General features: G+C 40.2%; 1 protein-coding gene across 7 annotated transcripts; it reads right to left on the bottom strand.

Moving 5' to 3' along the window:
• Window positions 1–734: 734 nt before the first annotated feature.
• sec31a (SEC31 homolog A, COPII coat complex component) lies at window positions 735–27,268 on the bottom strand. Of its 7 annotated transcripts, none has more exons than XM_041251479.1 (29): window positions 27,019–27,267; window positions 24,679–24,758; window positions 24,363–24,486; window positions 23,323–23,521; window positions 22,671–22,766; window positions 22,337–22,477; window positions 21,541–21,683; window positions 20,779–20,878; window positions 20,410–20,571; window positions 20,059–20,211; window positions 19,295–19,525; window positions 18,361–18,435; window positions 18,211–18,261; window positions 17,634–17,708; window positions 17,036–17,129; window positions 16,275–16,453; window positions 15,318–15,444; window positions 14,427–14,572; window positions 12,066–12,239; window positions 11,710–11,892; window positions 10,818–10,910; window positions 8,596–8,710; window positions 7,808–8,137; window positions 6,490–6,528; window positions 5,662–5,720; window positions 4,853–5,101; window positions 4,303–4,422; window positions 2,023–2,094; window positions 735–1,539 (listed from the first exon to the last, which is right to left on the bottom strand). In XM_041251479.1, the coding sequence occupies exons 2-29, from the start codon at window positions 24,755–24,757 to the stop codon at window positions 1,360–1,362; spliced, it is 3,789 nt and encodes a 1,262-aa protein (XP_041107413.1). In that variant the 5' UTR covers window position 24,758; window positions 27,019–27,267; the 3' UTR covers window positions 735–1,359. The 7 variants fall into 7 exon arrangements, with proteins under 7 accessions (XP_041107413.1, XP_041107424.1, XP_041107419.1 ...); XM_041251490.1 differs by having other exon boundaries at window positions 7,856–8,137; XM_041251485.1 differs by lacking the exon at window positions 6,490–6,528.

Genomic DNA, 27,268 nt, shown 5'->3' with positions numbered 1-27,268 from the left:
GAAATAGATGGGTGGTTTCCCAGCAAAATGTTGCAGCTGTAGTAGTTTATTGTAGTGACACACGGATCAACCAGGCGCGTGCCAGTCTTTAAAAAACATCTCATACATTTGTGTCTGTTTTTTAAAGCTATACAGAGGGGAAAGGCTAGATTATGTCTCTGGAATTGTATGTATCACCTACCAATTCAAATGCAATCATTTTCTTATTGTTCCAGAACACCTTACTAAATAGCATGTTTATTTTAGAAGGCAAACGAAAGCAGCATTAGGTTATGCAACACAAATGACACGAAAGTTTAAAAAAAGGTTTCATTTCTGCACTAGGACGATACCAATAGCAATCTGTTTTATGATATTTGTCAACTTACAGAACTGTATAATACCAAGTACCAAAGTACTGACGTTAAAACACACCTTCGTGTAACAAGAATTCTGACTGAGTTTAACTTCAATTCATTTGACTGTTTCATCAGGCATCGAGTAAGCCTTTTGTTTATGTGATTTTTGGTATATAGTAATACATCCATTCATCCATTATCATTAACCATTTAATCCTTTACAGGGTCGCGGTGAGCCGGAGCATAAACCAGCAGACATAGGGTGCAAGGCAGGACTACACCCTGGATGGGACGCCAGTCCATTGCAGGGCACCACACACACAAACACACAGAGTTTAAACAGAAATGAAACGCTTCATAAAAATCATGACAGAAAAAGATGACAAGAGAAAAAGATATTTCCAATACCACTTCATCTATAAATGAATGTTTATTTTAAATATTGCATGTTGTTGGCGATTTAGTTTCTTTCTTAGATAAAAAATGCAATGCACTATTGTCCTACTTGTTTAAGAGGGGAAAAAAAAAACTAAGAAAGAACAGGCAGCATTTTGTGATAAAAACCTTAAAAGATTAAATAATAAAGTGATTAAATCAGACACACACAGATACAAACATAAAAACACATACAGGGTTCTCTTGTACAGTCTTCTTATTCAGACTTCCATGTTTTATACCGACTTCTCACACACCATGTCAATCACTAAAAGCAGGATTTTTTTTTTTTTTTTTTTTTTTTACAATACCGTTTACATTGAGATGCCCTTTGTTGAACATTTAAAACAACAAAAAAACACATTTAAAAAGCACCAAGGCCATTGCACTCTGCTCTCGGGATTTGATGATTACACATTAAAAACACACAAAAAGCTTTAAAATGTTGACTTTTTTAAAGACCTTTAGCATATGCCAGTGGTGACCCAATAAGCCAGCTACACATGCTATCATAGTTGGTCCTACTTGTTCTTGCTTGCTATGGTACAGAAGCGGTTTTACGGAATGATCCAGTATTCTGTGAAGATCATACCCCCAGCTTGTTGGCCTGTGTAAGGACTACTTTGAGGACAGGCATGAAAGCAGACGTCTCACTGAAGTTGCTGTTACTGACTATGTGGGTGTGCATGTTCAATCCCTCCATGTAATTTCGTGTTTCAATACTCCTGGCGATGTTATGTAACCCGTTGACAATTGTTGGGGAGAGCTGTTTAAAAAAAACAAACAAACAAAACAAAAGGGAAATTTAAGACTAAATAAATACATTTAATAAAAAAATGTAAAAAAAATCCAAGAAACACTTCTAGTTGAAACAGCAATGCAATCCAACACTGCTACAATATGATAAACTTACCATCACTAACCTGAATGGGGTCCAGTCCCAAAGGAGTCATATTAACAGGAGTCTACTACACTTTATAAAATTACTCTTCTACAATACGATATTATATTGAGTCCCTTCAGGCAATGGCCAAATTCAAGAGCAAGAAAGGCATTTTCTGCAGGAGGATACAGTTCCAGGAAATTCAGCCCAATAAAAGCCTCCAAATGACCATGCTCGTCTTCCCACCGGAATACTTTCTTAAATATTCAGGCTGCTGTCAGCTAAGAGCAGAGTTCTACCTCTGTTCTCTGCCTGGCTCCTGTTGGTTTTCTTCACTAACACAAACTTGACTACCAGGACTCTTACCGTTTGGTCACGAAGTTTGTCGTATAAGGACTCCAGGCGTTTGTTTGCATCATCCAGCTTTCTCCTGGTTTGCTGCACAACATGCAAGATGCAAAGTTAACACACTACCCAAAAAGCAGTAGATGACAGAATTAGTGCACACACAGGATCTGCAGCAGCATTCATACACTTCTGAATTAGTGCACACACAGGATCTGCAGCAGCATTCATACACTTCTGAATTAGTGCACACACGGGATCTGCATCAGCACTGATACACTTCTGAATTAGTGCACACACGGGATCTGCAGCAGCACTCATACACTTCTGAATTAGTGCACACACCGGATCTGCAGCAGCACTCGTACACTTCTGAATTAGTGCACACACGGGATCTGCAGCAGCACTCGTACACTTCTGAATTAGTGCACACACGGGATCTGCAGCAGCACTGATACACTTCTGAATTAGTGCACACACAGGATCTGCATCAGCACTCGTACACTTCTGAATTAGTGCACATACCGGATCTGCAGCAGCACTCGTACACTTCTGAATTAGTGCACACACGGGATCTGCATCAGCACTCATACACTTCTGAATTAGTGCACACACGGGATCTGCAGCAGCACTCGTACACTTCTGAATTAGTGCACACACGGGATCTGCATCAGCACTCGTACACTTCTGAATTAGTGCACATACCGGATCTGCAGCAGCACTCGTACACTTCTGAATTAGTGCACACACGGGATCTGCAGCAGCACTCGTACACTTCTGAATTAGTGCACACACGGGATCTGCAGCAGCACTCGTACACTTCTGAATTAGTGCACACACGGGATCTGCAGCAGCACTGATACACTTCTGAATTAGTGCACACACGGGATCTACAGCAGCACTGATACACTTCTGAATAAGTGCACACACGGGATCTGCAGCAGCACTTCTGAATTAGTGCACACACGGGATCTGCAGCAGCACTCATACACTTCTGAATTAGTGCACACACGGGATCTGCAGCAGCACTGGTACACTTCTGAATTAGTGCACACACGGGATCTGCAGCAGCACTGGTACACTTCTGAATTAGTGCACACACGGGATCTGCAGCAGCACTGGTACACTTCTGAATTAGTGCACACACGGGATCTGCAGCAGCACACACGGGATCTGCAGCAGCACTGGTACACTTCTGAATTAGTGCACACACGGGATCTGCAGCAGCACTGGTACACTTCTGAATTAGTGCACACACGGGATCTGCAGCAGCACTGGTACACTTCTGAATTAGTGCACACACGGGATCTGCAGCAGCACTGGTACACTTCTGAATTAGTGCACACACGGGATCTGCATTAGCACAGCACTGGTACACTTCTGAATTAGTGCACACACGGGATCTGCAGCAGCACTGGTACACTTCTGAATTAGTGCACACACGGGATCTGCAGCAGCACTGGTACACTTCTGAATTAGTGCACACACGGGATCTGCAGCAGCACTGGTACACTTCTGAATTAGTGCACACACGGGATCTGCAGCAGCACTGGTACACTTCTGAATTAGTGCACACACGGGATCTGCAGCAGCACTGGTACACTTCTGAATTAGTGCACACACGGGATCTGCAGCAGCACTGGTACACTTCTGAATTAGTGCACACACGGGATCTGCAGCAGCACTGGTACACTTCTGAATTAGTGCACACACGGGATCTGCAGCAGCACTGGTACACTTCTGAATTAGTGCACACACGGGATCTGCAGCAGCACTCATACACTTCTGAATTAGTGCACACACGGGATCTGCAGCAGCACTGATACACTTCTGAATTAGTGCACACACGGGATCTGCAGCAGCACTGATACACTTCTGAATTAGTGCACACACGGGATCTGCAGCAGCACTCATACACTTCTGAATTAGTGCACACACGGGATCTGCAGCAGCACTCATACACTTCTGAATTAGTGCACACACGGGATCTGCAGCAGCACTCGTACACTTCTGAATTAGTGCACACACGGGATCTGCAGCAGCACTCGTACACTTCTGAATTAGTGCACACACGGGATCTGCAGCAGCACTCGTACACTTCTGAATTAGTGCACACACGGGATCTGCAGCAGCACTCATACACTTCTGAATTAGTGCACACACGGGATCTGCAGCAGCACTCATACACTTCTGAATTAGTGCACACACGGGATCTGCAGCAGCAGCACTCATACACTTCTGAATTAGTGCACACACGGGATCTACAGCAGCACTGACACACTTCTGAATTAGTGCACATACCGGATCTGTAGCAGCACTCGTACACTTCTGAATTAGCCCTTCAAACGTGGTCTTGAGGACCAGGTGCTCATCAGGAATGGGCTTTTTGGTAATTTTTTCAGCCGGTATGGATTGAAATGGCTAGAAAAATGTTAAGTTCAGAAATTTCAAAATCATGGCAGTACAGACCAGCAAGAACACTATTCCTGTAAATTACCATTTCGAGCTCCAAGGTACTATTACTGATGCTTTATAAAAAGTTTACCTTGTTTACAGTCTTCGATATAATAAAGTAATTTCACTGACCGATTGACCATTTTAATGTTTATTTGCAATTGATTCAATTTCCACATTTTACAAAACTATACTGAAAACAGAAACAAATATTCTGCTAAAATTACCAGCCCTCCTTTATTTACTGCTTGAAACGGATTACAAACTGTGACTAAAGCCTGAAACACAGTCGTGTGTGAAATGCTTATGACACTACACCTGTATTTCTACTTCAAACACATCATACCGTAGGTGTACCAGTATAGTGGGTGCATGTGCAGTGACAGACAGTCCTTACCTGTACGACGTCTCCTATAGGTGCACCAGGTGGCCCTTCAGCACTGAGCTTCTGTGCAGAGGGCTGTAGAGCAGGCTGCAGCAGCGGCTGTTGGATCCCGGGGAAGGAGGGCTGCAGCCCTGGCTGTCCTGCAGGGTACTGCTGAGGCTGGAAGGTGGGTGGGGGAGAGGACTGCTGTGCCTGCGGATCCCCTAAGGGGTTCATTATCGGGGCTGTGATCGGAGCTGGAGGAGTGTAATGGTCTGGAAGCTGCATGATGCATTACAAAAAGAACAGAATAAACCATCTTAAGTTCACCAACATGTAGGGACATATTTAGAGTTAACTAGTTAAAAGTGAAGGCAGCCATTAGTTCATGTTCCAAGTTGATTGCTTGGCTACAGTGTTTTGAAGGTGTGTAGCACACCCTCAGTTTTTTTTACTAGTTGTACAGACAAAGAGAAGGAGATGTGATACCTTTTATTGGACTAACTAAACAAAAATGAATCACAAGCTTTCAAGGTCTCTTCGGGTGCTCCCTTTTCTACTTTCACCTGAAGGAGAGACCTTTGAGGTATTGATAGCTTGCGATTAATTATTATTTAGTTAGTCCAATAAAAGGTATCACATCTCCTTCTCCTTGTCTACTATCTCTGGACTGATATGGCTACCATTTCATCTATGTTACTAATTGTATAGAATGTCGATTACAATTGCAGTAACCCCCTTTTTGTAGTAAAATGTATTCATCTCCCAAGATACCTGTTTAGGAGGAATGTGTGTGTCTTATTGTTGTATAACTGTACAGTAAAACAGAGCTGGCTGTTTACCTTCTTCTTCTTTGGTACTCTGCTCAGACTGGGAGGATCGTTCCATCCATTCTGTGGTCCTGTGGGGCCAAAGGAAGAAAAAAAGCTTATTTCAGGAAATGCAGCTCGAACACAGACATGACTGCAGAACAAAACTGATGAGCAAAAGCAGCCATAAAAAAAAAAAAAATGCAATTATGATTTGAGCAAATAAAAAAGGCAGTATGTGGAAATGACTCCCAAATCACTACCCATCTGGGCTAGAATTGAACTTGTGAGCTAACCAACCCTTCTTCAAGTGGCTGTCCATTTGTTGCAATGCCACCTTGTCCAAATTGTATAAATATATATGAAATAGGATTCTGACAGTCTGCGGAGTGATGTCAGTTTTTGGCTGGTGGATTATGTAGGTCAGCTGTTAGGCTGTGGATTATTTTCTCTAATCTACTGTTTTGAAAATGTGTGAATCGTATTTATGCCGCTTGCCTGGGTTTTATGACTCAAACCCGCGATGCATAGCATACAAGGGATCAGCAGTATGTACCACACTGCAGCATTTTCGGGTAATCATGAACGTTTTTAAATCCTTCAAAATGTAATTAAATAAGCATCAAAAATATCTGATTTGAAGTTGCATGATAAAGTAAAACCAAGGAGGAGTAATGTTTGAAATCAAAATCAGTACTTTATTTCAAAATGGTAAATAAGCACTAATTAAGAAGCAAAGTGAATTGATCAGGTACTGCAATTAGGCGATTCAATTAAATATTACAAAAATCAAGAAGTTAAATTTCAGGAGGTGATTTTTTTTTTTTTTTTTTTTTTTTTATCCAACAAGTTCTAATTCACCTTCCAGGAAGCAGGTTATGTCTGTGGTGTTTATCCCTCCTGCAGATGAAACCAACATTATCTCACACACTGTAAAGCATGATTAATGGGCACGGGCTCATGCAAAACCATGTTATCAACTTCCAAACTGGGGAAAGTTCATGATCCAATAGACAAACTAAATATACATCTGGATCACTGATCTATTGTACTTTGCAGCTAATATTTTATTCTGTAAGCTTGCAGGTTTTAGCTAAAATGAGCACACTAAACCAAAAAAAAAATGAATCCACAAGAAACCTTTGCACTTGTTACTTATAAGAGTAACTAACTAATTGAACTAACATGAATCTGCTTTAATACTTGTATATTTTCTATACATTTAAATGCTTGCAAGATTATATATATATAAATTATATAATTTTAGACACACACACACACACACGTAGTATTCCTTCGAATTTAAGACACACTTTATTTCTTAAAAATGGCCTGTGTACTAAAAAAAAAAAAAGCCAACAAAAGCCATGACCGCCCAAGGAAAGACAAACTAAAACATTGCTGTCTGATCTCAAATCATGCATGACACACAGGCAGCTGTTTTCTTTATCAGAAATGGCTTGAGAGCAGCAATAAACAAGCGAGACGAACGTGCCGTGCCCCTCTGCCCCGCTTGTGTGAGCGGATTATTAAAGCATGGGATTCTATAAAAACAGAGACGTGGTGCTCTCCAAAAAAAATGATACCTATCTAACCAGCTCAACAGAAGATGTCACTGTCTAGTAATATACAGGACTCCTCCAACTCAGAGAGGATGACGACTTTGGAGAGATTTGTTGTTACAGGCATGTTATTTACAAATATACAATATTCTTTACCAATACGCCTCATAGACGAGTGTAGCATTTCATTGCAAGAATTTTAGCATTCCTTTGTATAAATGGCTCTTCTACAGACAATTTAATTGTATCTTTGTAAATGCGTCTATTTGATGTTTTATTTCTCAGATTGAGGGTGGGAAATTTGGACTGCGTCTTAAATTCGGGGGTTATCAAAGGAATACGGTATGTATGTGTGAGTGATCATTTTGGGGCCCACTTCTGAAGGTGTTTAAAAAAAGACTTATTTTCATACGCCATGCAACAGGAAAGCCTTAAAAGCATCATGTGGTGGCAATGCAACCCCACCAAACAACTAATGCTGCACTAAACCAAACTAACTGAGTTTACTGGCAGTAATAACTGAACTTAAAGGGAAAAAAAAAAAAGCATCAACGTTTGGGACTTTCTAAATAAATGAATATTTGACAAAAGAAATCTGAATGTTAACATGCTCCGACCTGTTCTCTGCGAAGCAGGCAGCTCGTTTTGGGTGGCAGGCAGGGTACCTGTTGGCGGAGGTAGGTAAGAAGAGGCTGGAGCTCCAGGCCCGCCATGCTGGAAGGAGGCTCCAGAAGCAGGAGGCGGGAAAGAGGAAGCAGGGGAGACGGGTCCCGTAGCCGAGGCTGGAGGCTGTCCCGTGTAAATAGAGTGAGAAGATGCAGAGTGCAGGCAGTGAGAAGGGTAAGAAGCAGAGGGTGAAGGAGGAGGAGGAGACGCAGTGGGTTGCTGAGGTTGATACATTGTTGGCCCCCCCATGCCTTGAGGGTACTGCTGTGTCTGAGAGTAAGCTGGACAAAAAGAACAGATAGTGTTAGTTACAATTAAGGTTTAATTAGATCAATTAATTAGTCTATATATATATATATATATATATATATCTATATATATAATAGTATATATATATATAATCACACAAACACACACACAGTGTGTGTGTATATATATATATATATATATATATATATATATATATATATATATATATATAAATGTTAAAGCTTTAATGATATAGTACTATATGTCTTTCTGACTTTACATGTTCATGCATACCTACTCTTTGTTGTGAACTAATCAAGCACCACACACACACACACATATTACAAGCATTGACAATTTTGTTCAAACAAAACACGTACTTCAAAATCATCCCTCATTGCTTAATCCAAAGCCATTTGCTAATGCAACGGAAGAGTCTTTCCAGAACACTCCTCCTCTCCCCCTCATCCCTGCAGTGTACAGCACTTACTCTGTGGATACTGCTGTCGTGCACTGGGCTGCCCGTACATATAACCAGGGGCTGCGCTGGCAGCTACAGGGTTAGCAGGTCCCTGCATGGTGAAACCTGGAGGTGGGGGCTCAACCTAGGCAAAAACAAAGAAAACAAACTACCTCATATTAGGCTAAATCGCACCAAAACTCATTATGGCCACAAAAGCAATGCCAAGAGAGGATCTGAAAGATTTAACACAAAAAATAACATTTAAAAAAAAAATCTGGAGTTTTTCAAAGTTGGGTCTTATATACTGTAGAATGAATCAAACAAGCTTTACATTTTAAGTAGTCTTAATTTCAGCTGAAATATTTAAAAAGAAAATATTTTAAAACAAAAATAGGTCACATACTACACAAACTAACATGAACCCGTATGTGGTCATACATCACACTAATAGAAAAGGAGGTTAATCAGTTTAGCAGGGCTCAGGGGTTAAAAAAAAAGGTGCATTTTTCCTTGAGCAACAGGTCTAAAATCAGAAGGCAAAAGATACTTCTTAATTCATCTCAACACAAAGCACAGCATAATACCTTGATTAGTGTATGTATTCAACCCATCAGCGCTAGACACTCCTACTCTACCTTACACAAAAAGGCACAAAACTAATGCCACTTCTAAACCCATATCAAATAAACCTGTCTTCGTGCGTCAATTAACGATTCAGATTAGAGCAAGCAGAAATATTTTTCAAAACATTTACTTTGATCTTTAACTCCTAAACACACCTGATATTTCTACAAAAGTTGAACCAAACACCTGAAAATTATAATTCAACATCTGGTAAGCACGCTCTACGTATTTGTTTTTCAAAGCTGAGAATGTCAACACTGTTTGCTTTCCTTTCAAAAATACAGGAGCTTATGAAAGACTGGAGTAAATGCTTTGAAAATGCTCCTCTAAAAGTCATTCCTGGCTCATTATGTGCACCATGTGAACTATTTATATAGCAACCTTAGTACATAAATGATGAAAACATCAGTCACATTCTAGACCAAAGTTTGCCCAAGGTACGCATTTACACAGTAGAAGCACAAACCACCTGGCAGTTCAGTGGTATTAAGCTTACATTATCCCATTACATTACATAGGCTCATCTTGTTACTTGATCTGTACTTGATGTGAAAATGACATTCTGAAACTGTGCTACTCTCTGGAAATACTGAACATTATATATCCTTGTATATATTTAAAATATATACGCATTGATAAGTGGCCGGTTTCTTATTATGGATTTTTATTAGGCTACTGAATCATTTAGATATTATGTGGTGGAGGCTTATAAAGAGCACCTGCTGCTTTCAAACCTGTCCAGGGAAACTATATGAAAAATATACACTACAAAATTGCAGCCTGAGTGGAGACCTTGGCACCACAATGCAGCCTGTGCCGTGATGTGTTGGGATGGAAAAGGGGAGCATTCTGTCTGAATACAAAGTAAAATAATCCAGGTTGGATAAAGCCTTGTAAAATGTGGAAAACCATCCAGAACAGGAATTTATTCAAGATGATACTTCACAGTGCTACCTACGTTCCCTAGTTTTAAAACCGCCCATTTTCTGAAAACAGCACCCTCAAAAAAAAAAAAAAAAATACACAGACTTTCCAAATACATTTGGGAAATGTATCATTTAGTTAGGACTGACGCAACACTCTCTCTTTACAGAGAGCACATTTTCCTCTTGGTTAGTGACTGGTAACTACGCGAATGATTGCTCAAGCGTTTGAGACTACGGCACAGGGTGATGCACTAAAGTAAACTTAAACTCTCTCCCCTCGTGTATCACTTATCTACAGCTGTACTCCTCATTGTATTCTTTGTGCCACACTTCACTGTTTTGCTTTATTATGTTGCTAAGCCTCCATGACAGCTTGCCTAGAAGCCAAGAGCATTGAACACTGTATATACACAAAATGAATGCTTGTAATTAAGAATACAGGCGCCCTAATCATGCTCAAGCAGATATCTGCTACTACTGCCACACCCCTGAAGTGACACGGTATTGAAACAATCTAGAACAGATACATTCAAATCAAATGAAGGTAGATGGAAACCCAAAATGCAGCCCCGTGTCTCAGGAACAGGATGCAGGTTTGTGTTTGCAGCACGTGTGCCGAATGGAAAGTGGTTGACTGTACAGAAGTGGTCTGTGCTCACTGTAAGCGCTGTAGGAGAGCGGAGGAGTGGAGCTGTATACCTGAGTGTCTGAGGCAGAGGCTGCAGGTGGAATACTTGGAAGGGCAGTGGGAGTTTGGTTACTCCAGGAAGTGACAGTAGGGGCAGGTCTTACCTGAATTAAACAAAGACAAAACACCAATGATGGGGGTAGGGGGTGGGGGATTGGGCAACAAAAATACTAGAGAAAGAACCAGAGAAAAGAAAAAGGGTCATGGTAACAAAAAAAAAAAAACACACGTACTGCACAAGTCAATGTAAATTCTGACTCGCAGAACACTGAACTCTATATGCTTGAAATAATGCCCAATCTTGACTGACCGTGTACTGAAACGTTCACTTTGGTAGCGGGTTATGATTTAGGGATTTCTGTACTATTCTCTTACTATACTAATGAGGCTACCTATACTGTTCACAATACAAATCTGATACGTCATTATCTGATCAATAACGTATACTGCAAGGTGATCTTTCCAGTGTTTTTGCTTGCCAGCAGCGTTGCGTTGATTGATCCCCTCAAACAGAATCCAGAAAAACTAGTCAATATGAAGACAATATGACTCCCCAGGCTGTATTTTGAGCATTTACAGAATTTCATAAAGGACGCTTATAGGAGGTTTAAAAACAACTCTTACATTCTACCATTTATAAAATGGTAATTATATTCTATATATATATATATATATATATATATATATATATATATATATATATATATATTATATATATATATATATATATATATATATATATATATACATATATATAAACACAATCACTCATTTTATTTAGTTTAAGAAATTGCAGCTCTTCATTTGGGCTTAACTTATCTTATGAAATACCAATCATTTAACTGCAATAAAGAATCTAGTCTCACAGTGCAACTAATAATAGGGACAGCAGCTGCAGCCTACCTGTGGGTAGTACTGTTGTGTAGGGGCTTGTGGCTGTTGCTGAGGCATCTGCCCGGGAGGGTGGGCCTGCTTGGTGGAAGCCCTTCCTTTGGTTGCCTGCTGTCTCTCATAAGGAACCTGTGTTCCTGGGGCTTGTTCAGCCTGTGCTCTATAAAGTCTGTCACGCAAATGCACAATGTTTGTCTGGTTTAAAAAAAAAAAAAAAAGGAGAAAGGTACTTTTTTTTATAACATGTCTTTAAAAGCAGCTGGCTATCTAGAAAAAAACTGGGATGAGGATAAGCAACACATTGTTGGGGCACCACTGCAACAGCATGCAGTGAATATTTTACAAGTACTCTCACTGAAGTGCCATACCTGATCAGTGTTGCTTGGCAGGTAGGCCATGGCAGTGCTCAGACTGCCTTGAGCTGCCAGCAGACTGGCATAGTGACTCATCTTCTCAGCCAGGAGAGCTCCTACAGCATTGCTGCTCACTCCCTGGGTCATTTCAACTGCCTTACGCAAGATCACTACCTTCTCAACCAGGTCCTGTGGAAAAGACAACATCACACTGCCAATGAGCAACATTTCTTTAAAGGCCTTTAAAGAAATACGAAAAAAGAAGAGTTTAAAGTGAAATCTCTGAATGTGGGTGTAACAGGGTGGAATGTCCGACCATAAACAACTAGAAATGGGAGTTTTTGTAAACAAAAGCAAAGCCTTCTTTGGGATGACGACGACAATTGATCGAATTGATTTTTAAAAGATGAAGCAAAACGTGTGTGAAAAAGATCTGTAACATTCAAATGTCCAGAGGAGTCATATTAGGTTGGAGGTTAATGTGGTCACCAGCACACTTACCATTGAGGGTTTAAAAAAAAAAACACTCAGAAATATGAAGTCATTACCTCAAATGGATCCCGACATAACCCACCCTCCCCCTTCCATGGAGCGGCTAGAGGACTGGGACACAGCACCATGGTCACTCATACTTCTCCGCAGGAGCATCTGACCTGTGAGAGTTTGGTACCGTACGGGTACGGGTGGTACCCCACTGGCTATTTGTCGAGCTGAACGAGAACCAAACCGTGAAACTCTGGCCTCACAATCCAGCTGAATCCGGCTGAGAGTCAAGCCGAGCCAGGGTCGGGGTTAAGGAATTTCGTCATTACGTTGTATCAGTCAGTACACTCCAGAAAGAAAAACAACAAACATGGTAAGCAGCGAGTGTGATGAGAGAAAAGTACAGCCTTGGGACGCTGAGGAAGTGCAGGCTCTAGTGTCTCTGTGGGCAGATACAAGTGTCCAGAAGATCTGGAGTCGTGCGTCAGAAATGAAAAAGTTTATGCACAAATTTCTGACGATTTGGAGCAAATGGTACACTTAACTTACACACTCAAAAACACAAAACTATCAAATTTCTCATCCTTGACCTTTTTTTATATTAATATAAAATGTGGAAAATAAAACAACTCAAAACTTATTTATAAAAAGTCAAACAAAATACTGTACAGCTGTACCATGCTACACCTCTTGCTGCACACCCAAACAAACAACTAGAAAAAACAACAACTATCCTAAAATGGGATATCTCTTCTTTTATCATTTTTAAAACCTTCTTTTTTTCCCCCTTGAACATAACTAATTGAACTTTAGCAAGTCACGTGGCAGAGCAAGAGAAATGCATGTAAATAAAGTCTGGGTGTTTGTGTTTTGGTGGTGGTTGGCAGGGACGGGGTTAATTACCGTCCCTGCCAAAAACATGTGAGGATGTGGCTGTTCCCAAACGAGATAACTGGTGTCAATTAGGAACAGCCACACACTCTATAAAGAAAGCTTCCAGCTCCATTAGAGAGAGATAACCATGGAGCTGGTTTATGAAGACAAGTGAAAGGTATTGTGTAAAGTTGTGAAAAGTGTGTGACTGGTAAACAGCTTAGCCGTCCAGTCTGATAGTTAGGGACAGTTTAAAGTGCAGTTCGGCTCTACTTTTGAGCTAGGCTTTTGTTTTGTTCATTTTTGTTTTGTGAAAATAGAAGTGCACAAAGGTGTTTCACTGTGCAGTTCATGTGTCTGGATCTATGTTTTAAAGGGCAAACGAGCAGAGTACAGAGAGGCTATGTTATAGTCGATCTTAAAAATAAATAAATAAATAAATAAATTTCGTGGATTATAAAGAAATTCCTAAATATATTTACAAAATATAGCGACACAAGATACAGCTGTATCGCTGGGCTATTAATTTTTGAGCACCATTTGTTGGTGCATCTTTTGGGAAACTGAGTTAATTAACAACCGTCCTATGTTGCACATGATGTCAGTAGCAAGCCTTGGCTCTGCAGTGGAAAAACAACCTAGGCTCCCCGTAACTGCACCCTGAGGGCTCGGTACGGCCCCGGCGCGGCTCGGTTGTACAGAGGAAAAGAGGCATCACACACAACCGAGAAACACCAGTGTGCTAAACTAGCTATCATCATGACTACAAAATCACATGGTCAGTGAGGAACTGGTTTGTTTTTAAGGGATGTGACAATTTCCCTTAAATTAAATACCAACTGCATGAAAAAGGTCTTAAAATACTACACAAACCAACAAAAATAAAAACGCAATGAAAATGTGTTACTATTGTACATTGTTCCTCTACATAATATCACAGCTGAAAGGAGATGTTTTATTGCCTGTAACTATACTATCAAACCATTCTCTAAAAACTAAAAATGTTGTTTTGAGACCCACCTGCAAGGATAGTGGTGAGTTCCCATCCTGTGCTTTGGTCCAGCATGCTACCAGCTTCTCCACATCACCAGCACAGATGTAGCACAGGCAGGCCTGGGCCTGGAGGTTGAGGTCCCCATCTCTTTCCAGCCGGGTACCAAGATCACCTGGGGCACAGCACAGTGTATGCAGCTGGTTTAGATTGGAGTTGCTATTGTAATGAAATAGCAGTATAGTACAGTAGGAAACTAGCCTGTATGGGGCTGTGCACACAATCTAAAGGTGGTGAATCAACGAACTAGTATGTGTCAATTAGAACACATAAGAAAGGAGGGTTCTTCTTGCTAGAAAAAGACCTATGTGAGATCCTGGTTAAATATCTTGGTATGGATAGAAAGGTACAGTGCTGGACAGCCAGCCCCACTTTGCTTTTTTTAATGTGCCTCAATTGAGAGAGCCAACATAGAACTCTACTGTATTTTATTCTCCATAAAAGCAATAATAAAAGCAAGTCAGGCCGAATGAAAATCAGCAAGCAACCATGAGACACAATGCCAGATTAATAATGAAGTCCAATTCTACCCCACTGCCTACGGGGTGCAGGATATTGACAGCAATTCCACCATTTTGATTTGTAAGCAGCTGCACACAAAGTATATGCAGTGGCAGATCTAAAGTTAGTATTAAAAATGAAAGTAGAAATATAAAAAAAAGAGGATTCTGTAAAAATAGAAGTGGTAGTAAAAGTAACTGAATTAGTCACCGATATTAGAAACATTTGGCACATGTGCTATATATATATATATATATATAATATATATATATATATATATATATATATAAAATATTTTATAATATATACAAAAAAAATCAAAGATGCAGAAAGTAGCTGAGACAAGAGGCTGTGCTCACCGCAAAGGGCTGAAAATTCATCCGGGCGAGCGTACGTCAGCACAGCAGCCAGCGCCTCTCTCCAGTTCTGCAGGTCACATGACTGAACAATCTCCTTCCAGTCCTTTGTGACCACTGCAGTAATCAGCTGAAACGGCAAAAAGAAAAACCCACACAGACTCGTTACCGTCTCGTTCTCGTGGTTTAAAACACCAGTCACAGCATTCTCAGGAATTAAGAACCATATGCTAAAATGCAAGACAAGGTTTAAATGTCAACACTTAAGCATTTACAGTAAATCAATTTGGGGTTATTTTATCTTGAAGTAGTGAGTCAATTAGGGCTGCACATAAAATCTTACTATGTTGGAAAATGTAAAAATTTAATACAAAAAAAACTCCTTGGGGCACACGACCCTCCTCACGCAGGCATTCACACAAACTTTCGCTACTACTCATACAAATGCACAGAACCTGTAGATCTGTGGACTGCAGGATAGATTCTGGTAATTACTGGCAAGCAGAAAGACAGCGACATTTACAAGCATGCACTGCTTTCTCACTGGGTATGCCACCTTGCAGCAAGTACTGCTTGGACACGTTTTCTAAGGAGGGATGTTTGAATGTTTGTTTCTAGGACTGTTTCTTTGATTGATTTGGAAATTTGTATACGACTGCACCGTGATGGGGTAGGAAACACAGACAATTGCACATTGTTATAACAGAGGAGCCACTCCCTGGCTAAACAGATCTAGGAACGTCATAATTTGATCGCGCACATTTGCGTCATTTGCCTTGTTAGGCCAACAACCTTTTAGTTTTGTTTGTTGTCCTTCATGATTTTGTTAGTTCTTCCCCCACCCTCACTTTGTATTATATTATAAAAATAAATCGCTTATCAATCCCTGAATTCAAAACCATCGGTGCTTCACAGCAGAGCTGACCTGTCTGGGAACATTTTTATAAGAAACACTTTTACCCTGGTGATCTTGCTCTGTGTTTTGGCAAAGTATTTTTCCTGAGTCTTTGTCAGGAGCTCCTGCCCTCCTGCGATGGCCAGGATGATGGCATCTGCCATGCGGTTGTCATGGAGACAGAGATCCACAGCACCCTCAAAGTCACCAGTGAGCAAGGCCTGGGTAATGAGCCCATCGACATCTGCAAACAAAACAGTGAAACAGTTAAGCGTAAGCAAACAAGAACAACAAAAGAGCATCTTTAGACTTTACCCATAGGACTAATACCCATCACTTCAGTTATCTCTATTAGAGCCCTTTAAAAAAACACAGTGTCTTCAATTCAACAATCATGCCATGCGTGTACATACAAAATAAGAGCCAACAGTAACATCTTCCACCAATATAAACTATACACTGCATATCAACAAATGTCAGGTAGCACCAGATTGACACTCTAAACAACTAAAGAATGTCCAAACCAAGTTTCATCACAACTGAATAAGCACTCTAGATATATGTAAAAAACCTATTAAGTGTGACATCGTATCTCCACATCTTGAACAGCGGAATTTTATTTATTTTTTAAAGCCTAGTGAAAAGCTTTTTACTTCATTTTAAATATGTTTTCTGCCACTTATTTGTGGACCTTCTGGGAACCAACCAATCGAGTTTTTAATAGTGTTCTACTCCAAGAAAAAAATGTACTGCAAAGCACTATAAATTGAATCTTATCTGTCATATGATCGCTAAGCAATTTTGGTAGAAAAGAGTAAGCGCTTGCCTCCACTGACAGAGATCTTCAAGGTCTCCTTTGCTTCAGAAACGTGTTCTTTAAGATCAGCATCCTCTCTGTCCTCATCAATGGGGTGTTCTGTCTGGATCAGACAAGTGTGTACAGGTTACTGAGAAGCAGGGATGACGAACAGTGATCAACCAAACACGTCTTGCTCGAGTCTGCTGGGAGAAATCTGTGTTGAATAAGCATATGTTCATGGGGTAGATCACTTTTCACCTGATTATTTACAGGTTTGGCAGCCAATAAATCTCAACTATCACACAAGCAAATAAGTCGAGACAGCAATGATTAATTAATCTTAATTCTTAGGATGCAGCATTTCTTTGATTTAGAGAACTAGAATTCAGTGAAAGGATTTGTACTCCCTGGTCTTGTACACGATCTAATTTTTAATCTGGAGTATTTCCAGATATACCATTACCTTTACATAAACTTGTACCACGATAAACAACGGCAATCACATGTAGATCATTCTACTTTTCAGTTGACAGACTTCATCATTAAAAAGGAACAGAAAGATAAAACAGCCAAAGAGTTTGGAAGAGCCCTTAGACAAAGCAAGAAAGGAAGCCTGTTTCAATACCTCTCCCTGGGTCTGCTCTTCAGCAATGGGGCTCCCTTCAACCCTTTCCACTGCCTGCTCAGCTTCACAAACAGGCTGAATACAGAAGTAACCCCACGACAGCAATAGGGAGAGAGTTGAAAAAAAATCAGTGAAGATTCTTGATTCAAAGGAGTTCAATTTAAAAAAAACAGCATGTGCGATCAATATTAATTACTTCAGAAGGCACACTCACACCAAACAAACAGTACAGGGTACTTACAGGATAATCCAGAGACAAGCAGGTATTTTTAGATGTCCTTATGATTGTTTTTTTTAGATACATTGGTTTACAGATAAATGCAGATTGGCGGGTTTTGCAGGTTTACCATAACCTTGATGCCCCATTTAGGTCCCTTTAGTTTGAAATAGTTTAGTCCAATGAAAATCCACATTTTGCATTTTGAAAACCAGATTTGAATTGAAATTTATTTTTTTTCATGGATTAATACAGACAAACTGCTCCTTGTAGTGACTATTTAGTTTAAAACAGCTCACTATGGATAGTTTATTTCATCACCACAGCACAGACCATGCTTAGTCATTAATCTGTTCTTACCTCCTCAGCTTTCCCATCTACAATTGCGTCTTTCTCTAACGCAGCAGCAATCTGAAAACGGTTAAAAAAAAAAAAAAGAAAAAAGAATTAATGTAGATGAAAATCACTTTGTAAGCATGCAATAAAACATGAAACAGAGCATTACTTTACCTTCTTAACAATTTCTTCCTTTTTATAGCCCAAAAGCTCCAAGTATTTGTTGCGAGGATCAACCTCAAAGTTGATCTTTAAAAAAATTAAATTAAAAATGTAAGAAAGAGAGAAATACAGATATACGATTTTATTTCCTCAGATTATATCATGGCAGATATATAACCATTCCCTATGAATGGTCTCCATTAGAAGTGCAGCCCCGTTGGACTGAAATGGCAAGACCGTCTTTAACACTATACTGCAGATCAAGCTCTAAATCTTAATATATAAAGAAGGATGCCTGTCTGTCTGTTCCTTTATGCATTCAGACCTTGCAGGAGCCAGTGCAACCAAACTTTGCATGGCCTCCTCTTTCATCCAGGGGAAGGGGTCGAGGGCTATGTTTGGATCCAAAATGTTGACCCCCGGAGAACTTCATTTAGTAACCCCATTGCTGGATCACTACCGTAGCCATGTATCTCAAATTAAAGAAACCCACAAAACCAAAAAAAAACAACAAATTTAAAAATTAAATGGCAAAAAACAAAAGATAATCAAGTTAAAAAAAGGGAAAGGGGTCCGAGCTCATTGTGCGACACCCAAGATCAGTAACTTATAGGAAACCATAAGGCTACCATTCCCCAATTTCATGCATGAAATTATGAAATTCTGAATTCCCCTGGGCAACACCGGGTACTTCAGCTAATGTATAATAGTTCTAAATATGCAAACTTCATAGATTCAGAGTGGATGGGGAGCCCTAGCCAGCCCAATACTGTTCTTATTCTTACATATCTGCAGCTGTTGGTTAAGTGGTTGATCTGATCTACATCCTGTTGTACCCTTTAAATGGAAATTAACTGTCTTGAGCTTTCAGATTAACACAGTTACAATTGATTTACAGTACAAACAAGGACCAGGGATTATATTTATGTATTTAAAAACACTTCACCTTTAAGAAAGACCAGATGTTCCTCTCAAATTCAGTCTGTGAAGCTTCTACTTTAGACTGACAGAAATTGAAAAAATGTCCAGCCTGCACAGCAGACTGAAGTTGATTAGAGCGCTCCAAGAAGTCTGTTTCTGTGACAACCTGGCTCACATAAACGTGATGAGGAACTAGCTGCTGCTGCTGCTGAGGTTGGACAGTTACATTTTCAAATGTTACCAGCTTGCCTCCAAACTGGAATAAAAGGAAAAAAGAATATGGATAAAGTTACGTTATATTTAACAACAATACAAACATTGCTATCCGAACGGAACTGAAAAAACTGCATAATTAAAATCACAGCAACCTTCAAGCCATTTTACCAAATAAAACCCATTCATTTCATGAGCAGATACTGCCAGAACCCATGAGCCTGCCACTTCAGAAACATAACCCTGAGCGTGGCTTTGTTTTTTATAGTAAGAAAATACAAAAAAAAATTTGTAGTTGAATGAACTCCATTTCAAATTCAAAAGTCAAAACACAGTTATGTTTCTCGTCATAACTGCAGTGGGTCGTGCGGTATTTCGCTGATCTGACTTGTTTGGACGAGGGTGGGAAGGGAAAAATGCCAATGCTATGGGCAGGCACTGAATGAACCAGGCATCACTATTCATTAGGGGTTAAGACAGTTGATGTTGTTTACTGGCTTTTGTCTCGAGAAGGCTGATGTACTGTTTGTGACGAGTCACAAGAAGAGGGGAAGGCTTGGTAGAACCTGAACATACAGCGAACGACGCTCCTACGGGTCTGCGTATCCACTTGGGGGGTTTCTTCAGGGGCATCACTGTGCTTTGCTGGACTGCGGGCTGACAGAGCTGCAGGGGAGGGAGGGTCTGGCCAGTACCAAAGGGATCCAGATTCCCAAAGGAGGAGGTGAGCTTTGGAAAGGAAAAAGCAGAACCTAATCATTAGCAGCCAATAAACAACACAAAATACAACAACACAACAAAAACTGTTACAATTCAATGAGCCATGCCTGGGTGTGTGCTGCTGCCAAATAATGCACTTCTCAGAAGGTGGGTGTTATTTTACAACATTGCTTAAATTTAAAATACCGGTACATTCTGGAGAAATACCTGATCTGCTTGCTTCTGCCTCTGGCCATCACAGCTGCCTCCCATGATAGAGTAGACGCTGATGTGTCCATCAAAGGCTGCTGCAGAGAGGACAGCTGGGTTTCTGGGACACCACTGGATATCGAAGCACCACTGTGTGCTGGTGGGCAGCTCATACAGCACCTGTCAGTTAACAGAATTCATTATATAAATAAAAAACAAAACACATTGCACATGTCAAAGTAACATGTTAAAATGAGTCATCAGAAGGTATCCAGTATAGTACATATATTACCTGGTATAGTTACTGTGAAATAGTTATGTGAAAATACATAAGTAAATCAGACTACACGGGCAACTTGTCCACAGTGAAAGTGCGAAGGTGCTCACCTCTCCAGAATTGGGGTTCCAGCAGAGAATCCTGTTGTCCTTCCCACAGCTCAGGAGCAACTCGGGGTCTGCCAAGCTCCAGGCAATGGCCAGTACACCCCTGTGTAACACACAAGTTAAACCACTGTGGGTTTGAGTCTTACAGACAATGCATGTGCAACAACTACTGGAAGTTACACGACAAGAAATAAAATATCAGACGCAATATAGATCAGGGGTTATGCCCACACATTTTGGTCTAGGCTACAATTCTACAATTAACTGGAATTTTAGCAGACACAGTGATAACAAGGGTGTCAAGCAGGGGCGACTTAAAAAGAGAAATACATTGTATGGTAGTCATGATCCAAGACCAAAAGACATTTCTAACATTACCTTAACAGAAATGTATAACTTGCATCCTATTGCTGAAGAATGCTTTTCATACATCTATTTATAATACAGTACCTATTAAAAAAATGGTTTTACATGCTGCTGTGTGGCAAAAATCAGATACGGAAAGGAACATATCTATAATCTAATTCTGGTTATAGTGCAAAACAAGCATCTGATGATTCGCAAGTCAGTCATATTCAGGATACAGGTACAGTATATTGTACTGTACACTTGAAGTAATGTGGGTTTTGCTGTTAAATTGAGACCAAGAGAAAATTAATACTGTATAGAGATTCACATTTTACGCAATGATTATGTTATGTTGCGTAACGCGATCACACAGTATCAAAAAACTACATCAGCTGAGGAGCTCTGCTGATCTTATACCTTGTGTGGTTTTCCAGGACTTTCAGGGGCGAGGAGGCAAACCTCAGGTCCCACATTTGAATAACGGGCATCCTGTCATCTTCTGATGCAAGCACTAGCTGGGTGGCCACCTCAGGGTTCCAAGCCAACCCTGAACAGTGCATCTGTACAGCAGAGCACAAGCACTTAATACAGAGTTACTAACACCACTGTTCACAAACTGCACAGAAATAAACTGCCTAATACATCAATCACCATGACCTATATCCATTACATCAACATCAAAAATAAAAAAGTCAGTTTCCTCAATAGTCACACAATCTGATACTCTCAATGAAACACGTTTCTAGATATACGTTAATGAGATATACAGACAAACAGACAGGGCGCCTCCATTATGTCAGCGGACACTAATAAGCTGAAAAATAAAATTAAAATAAGTGTTAGATACAGACAGGCAGTCGGATGCTCAGACAGACGGATGGACAGACAGACAGGCAGGCAACCACCACACTTACAGGTGTTCATCACAACTGAATACGCAGTTCTCAGACAGATAGAAAAATGGAAGTGTGACAGAGACACTGTCTCGACGCACCCCCAAATGAACGTTGCACTCAGCAACTTCTGCTAAAGAAAGGTCCTTAGCAAGTTTCACGACTCAGCTGATGTAGCTCTGTAGATAACTGCAAAGTGTGACACAGCCCACCTCCCCGACATCCCCTAGTGGGGATATGAATTCCCAGCGGGGATAACAAGGGCCTGAGATTTCATCCTGACAAGCAATAGATACACTTCACAAATGAGCGTCTCCTACCCTATTGCTGTGGTCGCTGACTTTGATAATGGGTTCGTTTTTCCTCAGGTCCCACACTGACGCACGTCCACTGGGGCTGGCTGAAGCCAAGATATGCTGGACTTGCCTGTTCCAAGCAACACAACTGATGTCTTCAAGAGGCTGAATAAAAGAAGGAAAAAAAAAATGCAGACAAATCTTTTTCAAACTTTTCCAATTCAAGTCACACTTGAGCCATTTTACCGTGTTAATTATAGTGACCTATTTGCACACAGCAGTGCGCTGTCTGCCTGCTCCCCTATCAGGACTGCACGCCCAAAAGAAGTCAAATGTAACATTATTTTATTCTTTCTACCTGAGATTTTGGTCCAGGCGTCATCGGAGAATCAAAATTGTTCAGGTCCCAAATGTAGATTTCAGACTCGTTACCTCCAGAGACAACAAGGTTTGCCTGTGAAACAAATTGACAGTTTGTTAGTGCTGGAATTCTACAAACAAAACATGCACAACACAGCAGGCAAAGAACACTTTAATGGCATTTGAAATTCAAACCACCCTCTCTCTCGTTTCACGCAATTTAAAAAGTAGTTTTTGAATGCCATGTTTTAAAGGGAAGTTGCTATCATGTTACCGACACTGGGAGACATTTGTTCACGCCACAAAACTACCAATAGGAGCATACTGTCAACTTACTCAAGAGATCAGAGATCAAAAGGGTCCAAACCAAAGACTGAAAAGTTGACATTGCAACAATACTTCAGGCTGATACAAATAATCATGGAGGAGTTTTACTAGAGATCATTTTTAGAAACAGTTCACAGCAAAGCTTTATTTTTTTTTATTTTTTTTACACTGACAACTCATCATGCATCTTTCCATATCATTTCAAGGGTAAGGAGAACAGGTTTCTCCAAAACTGGAGAATATTAATTTATCTTGGCTATTTTTGACACTTAAATATGCAAGTTCTGAGGAAGAAAAACTTGTTGAACGTTACTTTGACTTACCTGGAACGAATTAACATCCAGCGCTCTAACTGGTCCAGTGTGCTTATCATTCTGAGCGATGACCACATCACTGTCTCCAGCAATGATTTTCGCTGCGTCATACAGAATAACGTTTCCATTTTCACCCCCAGCAATGAGGACTCCACTGGGATGTTCTTCTGAACTCATCCCATGTGGTCCCCAAACCAGTTTATGATACCTGGGAGGGGAGAACAAGAACAGAAGTTCCTAAATTATCCTCCTGTCCTTTTTTTCAGAATACCAAATATTTCTCATTTAAAAATGCCCACACTACCGTCGTCCAGAGAGCCCTCGGGTATACAAGTTAAAGCAAATAACACATTTAATAGCCAAATTTTGTTTTTAACAAACCTGGACTCAGGACTGAGGAGATTATAATAATCACTTTTGCCACACTGACTTCATTTCACATTGATAAGCTGCATCTCTTGATTTAAAATAAATAAATCTAACCTCTCATCATATCTAAAGGAGCTGTTATTCCCAGATCGACATCTCCATCGACACAGGAAAAAAAAAGCTAATACAGCTCAGTCTTAATGCAGAGAGGTTTAGAACGCCAGTACTCAATTTACTTAATGCTGCAGGAAGCATCCTTTTCTCCAGAATGAAGGGAGTTCCTGTGCCCGCTGGGGAATGCAACAGCCTCCCATGTGTCTGCATTAGCCTGTAATCTTTTTTGGGTGGCATCCAGTATAAAGTTTTTATATTTTAAAATTCATAATGTATTTCAAAAATGTTTTAGATACATTTCAGTGAAAGCTAAACAAAGCAAAGCAACACCCACCCTTTAAATCACATGACTTAGTAAAATAACAACCATACCAAGATTATAAACACTATTTGCAGAATACAGTAGGTGTTTACAGAAATATTCTGGGTGTCTTTCTCTCAATCCAAGACAGCACTGGAGCAATCTGTATGGAATTCATGATTCACTCCAAACAATAAATGATCAACATATTAGACTTCCCCACAAAACGCAATGCATAATTGAGACTGGGACAGAGTCCCTCTACCTGTGTGAAGAGCAGAACGTGCCACATGATTTCATATCCAGCGTAGTGTCTGCGAGATCCAGTTCAAAAATCTCAAGGGCAGCATTTGTACTGAAAGTTGCGTCAAGTTGCTGAGCCGAAGTGCCTACAAAAAAAGGCAATGATAGGCTATGTTAAGGCGGATTTTGTTTATTTGACAAGTTTTTTTTCTGCTTCTGCAAAATCATGTGAATCTGCATTCATTTTACATTTGAATAATACTTTTGCATGTTCAGCATGCTCTTATATATTTATTAATAAGCAAATCCATGAATAAACAGTAACGGTCATCTCTTACCAGTGGCCAGATAGATAGGATGCTGCTGAGCAGGGCTCCAGGCCTGCATTGCAGTGCGGTCAATCTCTTTTAGCTTCATCCTGAGGGAGAAACAGCACCACGAGTCAACTAAGCATGTACTGTATAAATGCATCAATCAGTTTCAGTGCAGGCTGCATCTGTGAATCATTTTTAAGCCAACTCAAAATGAACCATCCAAGTTCTACAAAGGCTGTTTATGGGTGTGCTCTGGAGTCCTACACACGAGATTTTGGAGCACATTCACAAAGCATTCACTATCATGCTAAAGTTTAGAAACGTATGGGAAACATTGGGATAAGCACCAACCACATGACCCCGCAATCATTGCCAGGTCAGGCCTGCAGAGTGGCGCAGTCGAAGAACTTCAGGTACTAGAGCATCGCGGGTCAATGGATCAACTAGAAGGAGTGTTGAGTGTTGAAAAGTGCTGCTGAACTTTACTGACTATCATATTCTGACGTAGGAGGGAAAAAAAAGTTGTTTGAGTAGCCCAGAGAATCTTCTATAATTACTAAACCACGCCAGCTTTACCCTTGTCTCCTACGTGCCACCACAGGCAAGAGAAAAACAAAGAAAAGACAAGTTCAGACCTGATGCCTGACAGGGGGTGATCTTCATAATGGGACAGCAGGTTACCAAAGGCGGACCGGACGTTCTGACAGACCGCAAATTACCACAAACTTAGTGTGCTGAAACGGTGTTTGCATTCTTCTTTATACTGCAACATTTTAATTGCCTGTCAAGAAACCAAATGAGACTTGGCAGCCTCAAGCTGCAAGCTGTGTTTTTCTAGTACTTTATTAACTGGAAGAAACAAAAGAAGCCCTTTCAGAGAAATAAATGAAAATACTGAGTTTTCATTTCATTGGGCTACATGGCTGAAGACCTTAACCAATATTGTGCTTCCTGAAGCCTACAATGAATGGGCATGTATTTAGATCAGCAATTCTGTGTCTTAAGGGGTTACAATTTGCAAGACAAGACAGGCTGAGCCCCAGGTGCTTCAAGGCCTGCAATAGGCAAGCTAAGTGCCCATACGGCAGTTTCAAAATATCTATTTGCACATGGGTTTGGGTTATAATTCTGCTTTGGACACATTTATTCTATTCATATTCCAGTACTATAACTAAAAATATAATACCACTGAATATAAATGATATGTAATGTTTTTTTTTTGTTTTATTTTTAACACTTGAAACAAGTTTCTAAATGATACTAGTGTTATTCTCAAGACCTCTATCCTGGAAGCCTTTTCCCCTCACATGTGGTTATGTATCTATTACAAATGAACACCTCCCCAGAATTAGCTAGTAGGTAATAAACTCCTTAAGTTCCAAAATCTATCAGCAACAACTGTCTTGTACTGTACTTTCATGGATAACAAGGGTGTCAAGGTCTAAATGCTTAAAAAATAACTGATCCACTGAAGCTTTGTATGCAGTTATCCGCTAGCAGTAGCTAATTCATGCCGTTACCAATCGGCATTAAAAAAAAAACTGTCCTAAAATACTGCAAAATAAATACATAAATAAAAACCCTAGGCTAAGGCAACACAATAAAATAAAAACGAGTTGCCATATTGTGATATTGCAATGCTATCTACAGAAGAGCACTAAAGAACTACTGTATCCAAAAGTGATAATCATTAAAAGGCTTTAAACAAAAAAAAAAAAAACGGATTGCCATATAGCTACAAGCTGTACTCAAAACATACTGCAGAAATATAACTTAGTCTAAACTCAACTTGAGTAAAGATTAAACATTTTCCTGAACGTAAATATGTTTGTTTGTATTTGTTTGAGTGCTCCAGCATCTGTCAGCTCGCTTTGCTAGAATTTAGAAGGGTTATATTCCTCTCTGCAGGGTCTTTGGCAAAGACACAGAAAAGAAACGTAGGTTTCACGATCCAATTTCACGGACAGCAACCATTTTAAAAGTACTGTACTTTGCATGTCCCATCACACAATGAATGGGCTCAATCAAGCAGTTTTCATAGGTGAAACATTTTATATCGGATATGAATGAAAAGAAACGTACGCTATATTCTGGCATTTTAAGCAAACGTAACAGGTTCCCGTGTAATGTAAACATGAAAGGAAGCCACTTTTGATTTACAGAATAAACTAATTCTGTATATACAACGCTACCATGATTAAACATTTGCCAATTATTTGGCCTGCTTTGCAAGTTAGGCCTAGTGGTTAAGAAGCCACCGGCTTCTTTATAACCAAAGTGAATTGTGGTTTGCTGCACAGCTCATATATTGCAACCGAGAAACAACAACGATGTCAATCACAGACGTTGGTAACATTCCCTTACCTTTAGACAGTATTGTATTTGCCCCTCAATAATAAATACCACACGATGAATCTGGGATGTGTGTGCTGCACGGAAATGCCCGGGTTTGTGCACTGTTATCCACAGGCTGTCTCCTTGCTTTGCTCTAGGGTCTGTTGCGTCAGCTCTCGCTTCAAACAAGAAGACAGTCAGCAAGCAAGCAGGCAGGCAACTAACGGCGGCTTTACAGGGTCCACGTCCCTCATCAACGTGGCAATGCAGTCCCCACCCC

Source organism: Polyodon spathula, chromosome 1 (genome assembly GCF_017654505.1).
Source record: "Polyodon spathula isolate WHYD16114869_AA chromosome 1, ASM1765450v1, whole genome shotgun sequence".
Taxonomy (NCBI): domain Eukaryota; kingdom Metazoa; phylum Chordata; class Actinopteri; order Acipenseriformes; family Polyodontidae; genus Polyodon; species Polyodon spathula.
The sequence above is the reverse complement of the archived record's forward strand: the minus strand, read 5'-3'. Positions and strand labels throughout refer to the sequence as shown.

Bases quoted from the DNA above. Each gene is read 5' to 3' on its own strand.
- sec31a (XM_041251479.1), bottom strand. From the start codon at position 24,757: ATGAAGCTAAAAGAGATTGACCGCACTGCAATGCAGGCCTGGAGCCCT. The intron at 22,767-23,322 runs GTAAGTCAAAGT...TTTGTTTCACAG, and splicing joins TGGATGTTAATTCGTTCCAG to GCAAACCTTGTTGTCTCTGG. The intron at 19,526-20,058 runs GTATGTTCAGGT...CTTTTATTCCAG, and splicing joins CCGTAGGAGCGTCGTTCGCT to TTTGGAGGCAAGCTGGTAAC.